The sequence below is a fragment of the Carassius gibelio genome, chromosome B3 (genome assembly GCF_023724105.1).
Source record: "Carassius gibelio isolate Cgi1373 ecotype wild population from Czech Republic chromosome B3, carGib1.2-hapl.c, whole genome shotgun sequence".
NCBI lineage: Eukaryota > Metazoa > Chordata > Actinopteri > Cypriniformes > Cyprinidae > Carassius > Carassius gibelio.
Window position 1 is genome coordinate 7,349,971 of NC_068398.1, and position 13,854 is coordinate 7,363,824.

The 13,854-nt window shown below is 38.0% G+C and overlaps 1 protein-coding gene across 1 annotated transcript; it reads left to right on the top strand.

Annotated features, from left to right (window-relative positions):
- Positions 1-3,221: 3,221 nt before the first annotated feature.
- Positions 3,222-11,701, top strand: LOC127953245 (probable G-protein coupled receptor 139). The gene is made up of 3 exons (XM_052552249.1): positions 3,222-3,451; positions 8,101-8,103; positions 10,734-11,701. Exons 1-3 carry the CDS (start codon positions 3,328-3,330, stop codon positions 11,699-11,701), a joined length of 1,095 nt encoding a protein of 364 aa, XP_052408209.1. The 5' UTR covers positions 3,222-3,327.
- The last annotated feature ends 2,153 nt before the right edge of the window (positions 11,702-13,854 follow it).

Sequence of the window (13,854 nt, forward strand, 5' to 3'; positions counted from 1 at the left end):
AGTGCATTAGCATGGCTTAAATCATACTTATATGACCGCCATCAATTCGTAGCAGTGAATGAAGAGGTATCATATCGACAGTATGGAGTACAGTATGGAGTACCTCAAGGCTCAGTACTAGGGCCGCTCATGTCTCTATTTGTTTCTCTGTTTTTGACATCCCGTGGTAACTAGGATTTACACAAGCTGGATCCAGAACTCCGGAGAAGAGATGATGCCAACCCCTCATAGGACCTCAGATGATGCCAACCCTGAGACAACACACAAAACAAATTTTGCTTTAAGCTTGATTGCAAAATGTAATAATTGCTGTTGATAGTGTTCATTGTCTGTTTGATTACGTCTTTAATTTATATGTCCATACATCTCTGTCATATGTACATTAACTGACAGTCACCACTGATAAGCTACTACTAAATTGTAGAAACTTAATTTTCTGTAAAGTTGCTTTGCAATGATTTGTATTGTGAAAAGTACTATACAAATAAACTTGAATTGAATATAACAAAACAATTTTGTTTTTCTTTTTTATCTCTCTATTTAAATCGGTTCAGATCATCTTGGATTTTTCTTCATCGAACAGGTTTTTTTTTTTTTTTTAATTGGATGGAAATGCTGCCTTAGTGTTAAACAAGATGTGTAGTATAATTACATTAACTACTTTTGGCACAACATTTGAGGGCCTGTAAAGCCTTAAAATGTTGCCTACATAGGCACCTCACTAGATTTTGCCGCAGAGCATGAGTATCAATCTGGGATTCTGACAGGTTCAGACACACGTCTGTTTTTTAAGAGATTACACAGAGATATTGAGTGAGAAAGTCTTCGCTCTGCTGATTCTTCACACTACTTTAACACAGTAACAGGTGTGATGTTTCCTCACTGTCTAGTTTGCATTCACCCACTTTTGTCATTTTGTACACACAGAACTTATTTCTTTACTGACTCCTTTCAGCCCACATCTTTCACTTATGAGGAAGAATGTAAGCGAGAGAGAGAGACGGCAGGGAAATGAAAAAGCACATATGAACTCTTTCACCCCTTTACCAAAATCAAACATCTAATTTAACAGTTACGCTATGCATACCGGGCTGCTATTAAAGCTTTCGATTCATTATTAATATAGTCTGTCGCTTAGAGCCGAGCTGATGGATAATGCTGTTAGAGATGGAATCTCTTTCTATGTCTTTCTCAAATGAACTCGTGCCATTAAAATGGAGCTTTGTTAGAGTGATCCAACACAGTCTATTCTAGTGAGTAATAGTCAAATCAGTATTAAATTAATAAATTCATACCAGTTACTATTGTTTTTAAAGATCTGTTCTGCAGTCAAAGAAGCAATGAGTATCAGTAAAGTAGATCACTGAGTGCAGAGCGGTGTGTGTGTGTGTGTGTGTGTGTGCTTTATAGCCTCAGGCCTGTGTGTGAACATGAGGAAAGACCTGCCATTCTGTCGCTCTCTGTAATCAATGCGAGCCACTGAGCTATATTTTATTAAACGGCCGTATTCTCTCTATCACTTCACACTCATTTACTGAGCTGTAGGAAAATGACTTTACGAGAAGGACGGCATGGAGAAAATCAGCCTTTTCCCTTCCACATCACACATATGACTGATCAAGTATGCAAAGTAAACAGGTGCCGCAGAAATGCACTCTGTGACCCACAGCAACGGAGAGAGTGTGCTTTCCATCAATGTCATGTAATTACTGCTGTGTTTGATTTGTAACTTAATTATTATTTATGCAAAAAAAAATGATAGGGATTTAACATTTTGTCTTATTGTCCTCAAATAATGTATATTGAAAATTAATGAGAAACCATCAGACTTATTTTTCAAAGTGGACAATAAAATAGGTTAAAAAAGCATATCTAGAAAATAAAGTACAGTAATAAACCACCAATAAATCATCTTAAACTCCAAAAACCACATAGTGATTCACTCACAACGCATACTGTAGTACCATGTGGCATCACAAAAATAGAATATATACACGTGGGCACAGATTTGGATTATTTATAAGACTAATTATTATTATGATTTTTTTTTTTCCTTTTTGTGATAAAGCAAAAGAAAAAACACATTTGAATTTTAAATGAATACAAATAATTGCCTATATATCTAATATTTATATTAAAAAATACTAATTAATAATAAATTAATAATTAATTCATTAATTATAAATAAATAATTAATGAGTAAATAAATAATTTACTCATTTTGGTAAAAAAGAGGTATCGGAAAAATTGTAAATTGTTTATTATTTTACTTGTTTTGGGAAGAAGGGGTATTGGAACATTTTACTAATTTTTTTTAAAAGACAGGAAAGTACAGGAAAAGTAATAGAAGCTCGTCCTATGCATTAGAACTAGCATTTTTTTTATTATTTATTTATATTAAAATAAATATGCAGTTAAATAACAGAGTAATCGTATCAGCAAGTACATAAAGAGTACTGAAAAAATAAACTGGTATCGAGACATCTCTAATTATCATACTAATTATTATCATTATTATTCTATTATTTTAGGATAAAACGTGCGATAAAATTAACAGTAGAACTAGCAGAAGCTTCTATAATACATTTTAACAAGCTTAATTGAGCATGAAAATGACTAAAGGAAACATCTATTTCCAAAAAAATAAATGTAAATTCTATTATTATTATTAATAATAATAATAAATATATATATATATATATATATATATATATATATATATATATATATATAGGATGCTTTTAATTTAGGATGCTTTTAAGATAATGACAAAATTCATAAATGCAAAAATGCTAAATAGCTAGCACCCGTGTCCACTATGTGCGCCCTGGACGTACTGTACTGTAACTGGTGTGAACTAGTTGAGTCATGCTAGAGCTCTTATTTACTTCTGGGTCGCCCTTCAGACATACAAGTGTGTGAGCAGCACAGAAATCACCTCTCAACACCAATCGTCTCTTTCTCACTTAACGCCTCTCGCTCTCCCAATGTTCCTCTCCTTCACACCCCCCTCCCCCCTCGTCACTTATTTTCACCCTTTTTGCGTTCATGCCTCCCCAGATTTCATTCCCACCAGCTTGCCCCTACCCCCCCTCTCTCTCCCTCTCTCTCTCTCTCTCTCTCTCTCTCACACACACACACACTCTTCCTCACATCCCTGCCTCTCTTCCCATTACATCGCCGGCTTCATCACCTTTCATCGTCTGTGTCTCTGCCGCGCAGTCATCCTCCAGTTCCCACACGTGTCAGCCGGCTCTTCCTCTGCATGTCTGTCGGTCCAGCTGTGGTTCTTCTTCTCTCTGGAGCTTGAAGGAGGGCAGAGAGGCCATGGAGCACAGCCACATCTTCACCGTGCTGTCCACCAACTCCAGTTCCTGGAGTCCTCGCGGTTGCCCTCTCGGACAGTTTCCTGTCATCTACTACAGTTCCTTGCTGTGCCTCGGCCTGCCTGGTAAGAAGGATACAAGAAAAAATTTCTGCACTAATAGTGCAACAGTGCATGTGTTCATGCATGACTTTGTGTATTCATGAAGTGCATATGAGTGAGTGCATTGCCACAAATATTCACATTTGTGGTCAGTTTGTACAGATTCTTTTTGTGCAGATTGTTAATATTTTGACTATTTTGTGCTTTTATGCATTAATTTGTGCATTTGTGAAGTTCATAGGGGTGAGAGCAGTGCATTATCTCAAATATTCACATTTGTACATATTAACACGGGTTTTTCACAAGATTCTTAACATCTTGATTATTTAATGCACAATCCATGTTTTTATGCATGACTACGCGTAATCATGAACTGACAGGAGTGCATCACCCTTAATATTTACATTTGTGCTCAATGCCCATCATGGACTTTTGTGCTGATTCGTAAAATATTAATTATTTAGAGCACAATGCATTTTTTTTAATGCATGATTTTGTGCTTATGTGAAGTGAATAAGGGTCAGAGGAGTGCAATTGTGGCCAATCAGTACAGTTTCTTAAATGCTTGATTATTTAGTACTAAATGAGCTGAGGCGAGTGCATTATCTTCAGACTTTACATTTGTGGTCAAATCAATGCAAGTACAGTATTTCATTGTAGATTCTTAAAATGCTGCCTTGGGTCCGACTTAATCTTGATTATTTTGTGCACAATGGATGTTTTTATTCATGACTTTGTATATTAATGTCTGAAGTGCATCGGGGCGAGAGAAGTGCATTACCCCAAATATTCATTTTTTCATGCATATTCTTAAAATATTGATCATTTAGTTACAATGCATGTTCTATTGCATGACTTTGTCTGTATATTTATGAATACACAGGGCTGAAGCGAATGCATCATCCCAGTATTATTGTCTGTGGCCCATAAGTAGAGATTTTTCATGTAGATTATTAAAATTTTATCGTGACCCACTTAATCTTGATTATTTAGTAGCACACTTGACCAAATGGTCTGTAACCTTGTGAGACACAGCCATATTGGCATCAGAACTGAGGAAAAACACTGTTTCCAAAGGTCATCGGTGACATTCAGAATTAAGTCTCTCACATCATTTATCAGCAAGAAATACCAGTTATTCCACAGATGCTGAAATTAGATCCGGTTCTAAATGGAATGACCTGGGGAGCAAGACAGATGATAGATTAGATGTCTTGAGTAGCCCTCCTATTAATTGGCCTCAAGCGTTTAATATCAATGCTCCTGGACACTAAAATTATATTTTGTCCCTGCACAATTGGAGGTTGATTGCTCATTTATGACCAATGGTATTATCTGCAGGTGTGCTGAACATTTTAATCGAAGCTTTTCTCTCAGGTCGGCCGCCATGTGGCACAGTTTCAGCGGAATGATTCGTTGTCAGATTGAGATAAATCGCCGTGCCCTTGAGCAAAGCACTCAGCCTAAGCAGTTTACACAAATATTTTCATCTGCTTTCGAAGGCAGGCAGTCTTCTTGCTGCTCGATTGCTAAATAGCAGCTTGAATTTCAACTCGACACGGTTTGGTGGGACAAATAGGGGCGTGATGAGATGAGATTTGAGTCTTTATTCAACACTGTGTGAAAGTCATCACACCTGGCAGTGATTCGGGTAGATGGAGGTGATAAAACGCACAGAAACGGAGAGGAGGTGAAGAAGCGAAACCTCTCAAAGGCATTGTACACAGAAAGTGAGAAAAGCATAGAGAATGGATGGAAAGAGAATAAAGAGAGAGGTTGACTAAAAGCAGTTGTGATTGAAGAAGGAAAAGGTGAAGAGTGATACTATTTGTATGTATTTTTTATATTAGCTGAAAAAATATCTTTATGACAGTGAATGAATATTATATACATACGTATGTACATACAGTCATGGTGTTTTTAAAATGCAAATATTCCAATTGTAAAATGTCATGCAAATGATTATTTAAAAAAAAATTAAAAATAAAAATTTAATGCAAATAATTATTATTATTTTTTTTTTTTGAGGGAGAGGGGGGTGGAAAAAATAGTTTAAAAATGCTTTAGTTTAACAGTAAAAGTATAGCAGTAGGTTTGTTGTTAAACAAAACAAATTAAATGTTAAATGCACATAACAAAATGCATTTGTGTATAGTTGCAAAATACCGTAAATAGGCCATTCAGCAACATTCACTGTCAGTTGTTATAAGCTAGGTAATTAGACACATGTCAACAGGAACAAGTTTCTTGACATCCTTAAAAAAAAACAAGGGGGAAGAACACAAAATAAAAGAAAAAACAACCAAGATATTAAATAAAACAAACAAAAAATTATGCATTTTTATGAATTATTTTGACATTTCATATTCACAGCTGTGAACTGCGTGGCAACTTGTAAAAACCTGCTATTCACAGCTTAATGAAATTGGAAGAAGAAAATTGTTGTATCATTGTATATTTCGAATTTGGCTAAATCAGAAAATAAGAGTAGAAACCACAGAAACGAGTGTGTTAAGATGAGCTCATGCCCGTTCGATCGATCGCTGGAGGTTAAGCTCATTAAGGTCACTAATTGGAAGAGGTTGGTCTCATTTCATTGGCTTCTCGCACTGAAGGCTGTACTTTGAAGGACTGTTGGATTTATGTGTTTCGGTTTAATTGAAGATGAAGGGTTTTCATCCAGAAACTGACTGTAACGTCACGTGTTTTGGAAGGTCACAGATCCGCTGTAACGATCCTCTCACCACCTCTACATTACCCTGGTGGTGTTATTCACCAGTTAAGAGGTGGAACCAATGATTTTCAATTTAGGTAAATGATCCAGGGCACTCACAGAGCTCACCGCTTCTGGGAGGAAAGTGTTTGTGAGCGTTTTCGTGTTTGCTTCAGGATGATCAGCAAGTCGGGCAAAACTTTTAGGGTGAGAGTTGCAGAACTCGGAGAAAAACTTTTTGCAGGCTTCGTTGCAGTATCTTGTCAGATTTTGAGACACTGTTAAGATCTCAAACTCTATAGAGACACAGGGTTTATTGAAGCTTAAACTCAGTTAAAAAACTGAGGAGCTGGAGACTTCAGTATTAGTCTCTTTATACTGTCAATGGGAGGTGACTTTAGAAAATTGCCATCCATTTTTTTTACTAGCTATGAAACTCAATGTGCAAAAAAAAAGATTTCCAAGAAAAAAACAAGAGATCTCATTGGTAATATGTACAATTAAGCTGTATGGAATATGCATACTGTGCACAGTTAAAATCGTTTAATTGTCCCATTATTTATTTTAATTGAGGAAAATTTGGAAAATGTCACAAGATCATGTGGCAACAATGTAGTATACAATGGTTTTCATTGGTTGCCAAATACTGTATATACTATTTTATGAAAAATAGCATGCAGAATGCATACATGCTGTAAACAAAACACACAAACATGTGGATTCAAGGCAAACTGAGCCATTACAATTGGTTGCTCCTGTTCTGGGCCTCAGAGACCTGTACAAAGACAAGAGTCAAGTGAAATCAATATGCTTATGTTGACCACAGCTAAATGGAAATGTCAGGAAATGTACAACCTCCATGCCGCAATGGATTCCTTTTGTTTGTCTAAATAAAGTACGTTCTCAGCGGGGCATCTGGAGAGATTAATCCAGTGAAAGAGAAACAAAAGCGGAATGGACAGTGGAGTATGAAATGGAGAATAAAGAGGATAAGGAAAGTAAAACCAAGGGAATTGGGAGTGGGATTTGGTGAATCTGGATTTTGTGTTGGACTCCAGTCTTAGTGAGACTCTGATGCACATGAACACACTTACATACGAAGTCTGCAAGACCTAAAACTGATCCACACAGCCAAGGACACACACAAACCACTAGCAGAACTCATTCTCAAATAGATAACCAATAACATTAAGGCTAACCCGAAATAATCTTAGCAATTGAACAAATACTACGACATTAACAAAACATCTAAAACTGACAATGCTAGGTAACTGATTATGTGTAAGTTTGATTTAGTTATTGTAATTAGATTATATTTCATTTTAAAATACTCATAATCAGACTAGTTAGTTTTATATTGATTACATGATTACAAGTCTTTCCTACTGATAAAAGATTTTGGGTGCAAGCAATCTAAAAATAGTCTGATTACGTTACCTAAAATGTGTAATGTAATGGATCTACTACAGTTTGTCTGATGTAATTTGGAATCAGTAATGGACTACCATTACTATGACAAGAAACAATCAATAGTAATCTGAAGAAGAAATCAGAGAATTCAGTTCAGCTGTAATAGAGTTCAGGCTGTTGTCACTGAACTAAGACACAAAAATAACCTTCATTATCCTGTTAGTGATCCTGAACAAAAAAAAAACACAGAGTTTGACACTGGAAAGCTTGTTTTGTGCAGCCAGTAGGAAAGACAAATCTAAAATGAGATCTCAATTGTTTCTTTTAGAAAGCAATGGCATCAAAAGGAGACATTTGGTACCTCTGGATTGTCTCTTGCTAAAAAGACCCCAGTAATCTCATATGGGTTTCAGAACAGCTCTCAATTGTGCTCGGATTTGCTAAGATACCAAAGTCTGCAATCAAAAGACATCTCAATAGAAACATTTCTCTCCAAACCCAATGATCTGACTGATCCACATTCATTTTACAGCTCAATCTAGGTCACTAGAAGGTTCTATACTCTCAAATGTATGAACCATTCTTTCGGAACGGTGTCAAATAATTTAACAGTAATAATCTATTATAAAGACCTAAATGATAATTCTGAACCTTATATGCAATTATCTTGTTTTCCTGCGGCGGAGTCCGCGCACACAGCCACACACTTCATGTGCAACATTATTCAGAGTAAGTGCCATTCATTTCTGCTACTTCTGCCTTTCCACCAGCGGTTGTAACGAATGTTTTATTGAAGCCAGACTGAGTAGTTTACATGGACAACAATAATCTGACAGAGACAAGAGATTGTTGATTACCTTAGCAGCTAAAGTCATATTCAAAGTAAACAGAAATCGACTGAAGACGTGAAGTATTTCAATTTAAGTGCAGTATAGACATGTAAACACTTTAATCAAATTATTAACCTTGTGTAGGATTTTTTGCTACATTTTGCATCAGGATACACACACGGCAGTCAACCATTTGAAGGAAATTAAAAGAGCTTCAATATATATATATATATATATATATATATATATATATATATATATATATAATATATAAAGTAATCAGTATTAATTTACATGCACCTGGAGGAAAAATGGGATCACAGATATTGAAATTCCAAGCTGTAATCACAATCGTAACATGGGAAATAGATAGTCAGCTCAGCACATTGCATAAAGTAGCCTAGGTCAAGTGGCTATTCATGCATACAGAAAGTGCACAATATACATACTGTATACGTTGGAAGAAATAAGTGTAGCATGGTGATATGCTATTTTTCTAACCTAAAAAGCCTCCTTAGCTATAAAAGACTAACCTCAGAGCATGTCTGTGAGTTCAGCCGAGCGATAGACAGACAGCTTTGTTTGCATTTATAATGTTTGTGTGTGTGTGTTCTGAAAAGCATGCATTTTTTCTTCAAACGCGTTGCAGATGAATCAATCAAACCTATCTCTGTCTGTCTCTCTGTTTGTCAATACATCTTAAAAAGGATGCCTGTGTTCCTGAGATTGCCAGTGTTTATGTAAACGTGCATGTGTGAGTTTGAAACTGGAGTCTTTGTAATTTGTAATCAGCTGGTGTTCTGAAACTGTGAAGTGTGATTCTCCAGTCTCCTGACTGGCATATGTAATCCAATCCCATCATTATTAGCAGTCCGAATGAATGACAGATAGGCAGATACACATCATGGGTCTGAAACACTTTTGAGTTTTCATCCAGTATATCGTTCCACTCAGCAGCCCATTGGCTACAGTAAGGCCACAGTAGGAGATTTACAGCAACTTCTTGCGAATTACTTTTTCAGGTTAACATATCCCAGAATGTTTCCTGAGGTCTTTTGTAATGAGGCTTTATCCTCCATTCGTCCCCTACTGCTGTGTTAAATTGTTTGGCTTAAATAAAGGAAGGGCTTTTGTCTGCATGCTCTTTTTATCACAGTGAGGGGTCATGGCAATCGCTGGTCATTTCTTCTGGTCGTACATCTCACGTTGCCTGTGCGTGACCCACAAACAAACAGGTTTGGATGAAAGCAAGGTAATGAAAGGGTCTAGAAGAGGAAAGAGTGGATGCTAGAGGGTTTGTGCATCCTTGGGCCTTTTTCCTGGGTCACTGTGACATGGACGTAGAGCATAAGCACCAGCGATTGGATGTAATTGCACATGTTGCTGCTGCTTGTTCAGTTTTTATTGAAGGTCACAATGAGACAGAGGTGAAAACTGTGGAGGAAAACAGGCAGGCAGGAAGAAGAGGGACGAATTGAATGACCAAGTCTCAGAAGGTCACGTTCTCTCATGCTTTTGGATATGCATCTTTATACATGTGTGAATTTCGATGTGCATGTGTGTCAACACGTGAACACGTGCATGTGTGTGTATATGAGTGCATGTGTGAATGCATGCACCTGAATGATAATGTATGCATCTGAACTTGTGTGTGAATGTATGTGGGTAAATGCTTCTGAAGCGTATGCATGTTGCTGTAATGTGCATGCATGTGATTTTGAGTGTGTATGAATGCATGCATGTGAATGTATATGTATGCATCTGAACATGTATGTGAATATGTAAATATATGCATTTGACTGTGCTTGTATGTGACTTAAAGCATGTGCATGTGAATTTGTCTAAATGTACGTACCTGCAAATATGCTAGCAAACAATGTGTATGTGTGCATGTCAAATGGTGACTAAATGGATATTAATTTTAGTGTTTGCATGTGAATGCATGCATATGAGCATTCATATATGCATGAAAATATAAATGCATGACTGTGTATGACTGTGCATGCTTTAACAAGCACATCCATGTTAATGCTCTAAATGCATGTAAACGTGTGCATGCATGTGTGCATGTTAAAGGTAGGTCTATGCATTACATTGTGATTGTGTGCAGTGCAAGAAAGATGGAGCATTTTTATTTCAGCCTTGCTAAATTTTGTTACTATTTGTGGTACTGCAATTCCAATGCAATATTGTATGACTCACTCTTTACACCTTTAAGTTTAACAAAGTTGCAATTTTCTCACCTGTATGTGCCATTTATCCAGCAAGATAGATTTCAACGCTTTCTCACCCAACAGTTCGTCTCTGTTCTCACATGTTCTGCTTTCTCTTCATTTCTTCTCATGTTCCACAGCAAACATCCTCACTGTGATCATCCTTTCTCAGCTGGTGCTGCGGCGACAGAAATCGTCCTATAACTACCTACTGGCCTTGGCCATAGCTGACATCCTGGTCCTGCTGTTGATCGTATTTGTGGACTTCCTGTTGGAGGACTTCATTCTCGAAGCCCCTCTTCCCCACTCACTAAACAAAGCTGTGCAGGTGCTGGAGTTCGCTTCCATCCATACCTCCATCTGGATCACGGTTCCGCTGACCGTGGACCGCTACATTGCTGTATGCCATCCCCTGCGCTACCACACCGTCTCCTACCCGGCCCGAACTCGCAAAGTGATCTTGGGGGTGTATGCTGGCTGCCTGATCACCAGCGTCCCATATTACTGGTGGCCAGAGCTGTGGCACGGGCTGCCAGGAGCCAGCTCTGGGGGTCGCAGTAGCAGTGCAGGCCAGCATGTGTTGGTTTGGGTCCACTGTGCAATGGTTTACCTGCTCCCCTGCTCTGTTTTCTTCTCACTCAATGCCATCATTGTACGCAAGCTCCGTTGCCGCCGTAACTGCTTTCGTCTGCGCGGCTACTCCACTGGAAAAACCACAGCCATCCTGCTGGCCATTACCTCAGTGTTCGCAGTGCTTTGGGCACCACGCACCCTCATGATCCTTTACCACCTTTACACAGCCCAACCGGCGACGCCTGGACCGGCCAGGCTGCTGCATTTGGTCACAGACGTGGCGAACATGCTGGCACTTCTCAACACTGGGGTCAACTTCTTCCTGTACTGCTTCATCAGCAAGCGTTTCCGCAGGATGGCCAGCATGGTGCTAAAGGCCCTTTTCCGGTGCAGGAAGCAGCCGCCAACATTTTACGCCAGTCACAACTTCTCCATCACCAGCAGCCCTTGGATCTCACCAGCCAACTCACACTGCATCAAGATGTTGGTGTACCAGTACGACAAGAACGGCAAACCAGTCTGCATTTCCTCCTGAACGCCAAATAGAGTCATGCCGTACCAATATAACGCTGGCTACTAAGTCAGGTGAGGCGAGCTTGGGAAAAGTCCTTCCCTACTGGTGACAAGCAGAAGGCGGCGATTGGTTTGTTGGAAAGTGCCTCAGTGAAAGATCCAGTGTCAGGTTCAGAGACATCTTGTGGCCAAAATGTGGTTCTTTATCTGGCAAAAACAAACAAAAAAACAAGTAGAAGTGGTCATTAAGCTATAACATGCTAATGCCTTTCAGGATATTAATGCAAAAAAAGACTCAATCTCCAAGTCAAGAGACTTCATGAAAGGCTTGCTCGCATTGAAGGCAGTGACTGTCCAATTAGACCAATATACATATAGATGTGATTTAAAGAGTTTTTCTCTATTAGGGCTGGGCAATATAAAAATAAATGTATGTCTCAGTATTATACAAATGAACAATATTCATTAATTTGTCAATACTTTTGCATTTGTTCTTGATGAATTTAAAAAGGTGGGCTTTTTTTTTTTTGCCCTCATAGAAAATAGTCCAAATCAACACCAGTTGAAGAAAACATATTTATCTTATTTATATGAATCTCTTATTTACAATGCATTTCCATATTGTAAATGCCTGTTCACACCAAGCATGATAACTATAAAGATACTCATAAAGATATAGTTCTAAAAGTCGTTCTCCACACCACAACTATGACAAAAGAGAAACAATATCGTTGGAATCACAGCTGATAAACGCTAAAAAATTTGACAGCCAATCAGAATCCATCCTGCTGTAACAAGATCGACAATTTAAAGCAGCCGGAGAGTGTGCACTTAGAATAAACAGTTCTGCCGTTTTTTATTTCATAATTGTGAGATATGAACTATTGTGTTAACAATTTTGTTAAAAAATATAATTTCCTCAGAATCTGACTTAACAGGAAAAGACGTCAGAATTGTGAGAAACAAATTCGCAATTGTGAGAAAAAGTTAGAATAGCAAGAAAAAGTCTGAAACTGGCTACCATAAATGATTTGTAAGCTTGTAGAATAAAGAAAGTCAGCGTTGAACAAAAACTTCCATGTCTCTGATTGGTCAGTGCTTATTGGCCAACAGGCTCAACATTGTTAAATGCTGAAAATAGAAACCTTTGATGCTCTTCTCCAAGCAATCACAAATATGGGCACAGATTAACTTCAAAGCATGCACAACAACAGACATATTCGCCATATATAAACTGAACTCTTAAACATGATAATCCCTACATTTTAATCGTCAGCAATGTCAATGCGATAATGTCTCCAGTATTCGATGTATCGCCCAGCCCTAGTCTCTAGCATGGTTTCAGTTGAATATGCACCAAAGCAACGTTTTACATGAAGATAAAGAATACAAAGCCAGAGCCAATGAGATGCTACTGTATGTCAAAAACCTTTCCCCTCTCACCTTCTCATCAGAGAGACGGAGAACTCCCTCCCTTTGTGACATTAAAAAACCATGCTGGCATTTTCATTTAATATGCTGTTGGTCTCCAAGGGCCGGTCGCAAACAGCACAAGCTCTTATGAAAGAATCAAGCCTTTAGACATGCTCAGTGCTGGAAACCCGCTTTGTTATTGCTGCCTGATGAAGAATAATTACAAAAACGCAAAGACTTCTGCTTCAGCAAAAAGCTTCTGGTGCAACTGACTGTTAAGTGTACAATTAAGGCAAAAAAATACCTTTAGAGAAGAACTATTCTTTATTAGTTAAATCAGTATTCTAAGCAACATCGACACTCATTGCTCGGTACATAAACAGATTTTCTATCACAGTGACAAACACTACATAATTAAGACTTTTCAACTTCTGCCACACACGTGCACACACTCATTTATCTTCGCTGAGCAGGCTCAAGAAAAAAGAAAGCGAGAAAGAGAATGCTTTTCAAATAAAATCAATTGCTGTCTCCAGAGTGAGCTATTGGAGGAAACTACATTCATTCATCTTCGCTGCGGCATGGAGTAACAGTCTGCCATCTGGAGTGCTTAAACTGTGGTGCATATATATATTTCACCTATACAGCGGGGAACGTGTTCATAGATAAGCTAGATAACTTAAAAATGTATGATTTCTGTCGTAGACAAGGCTGTGTTCGCCTGTCTCATTACAGCAGGGCGAGCTATGAATGCTAAATGCT

Coding starts and splice junctions, on each gene's coding strand:
- LOC127953245 (XM_052552249.1), top strand. CDS start 3,328: ATGGAGCACAGCCACATCTTCACCGTGCTGTCCACCAACTCCAGTTCC.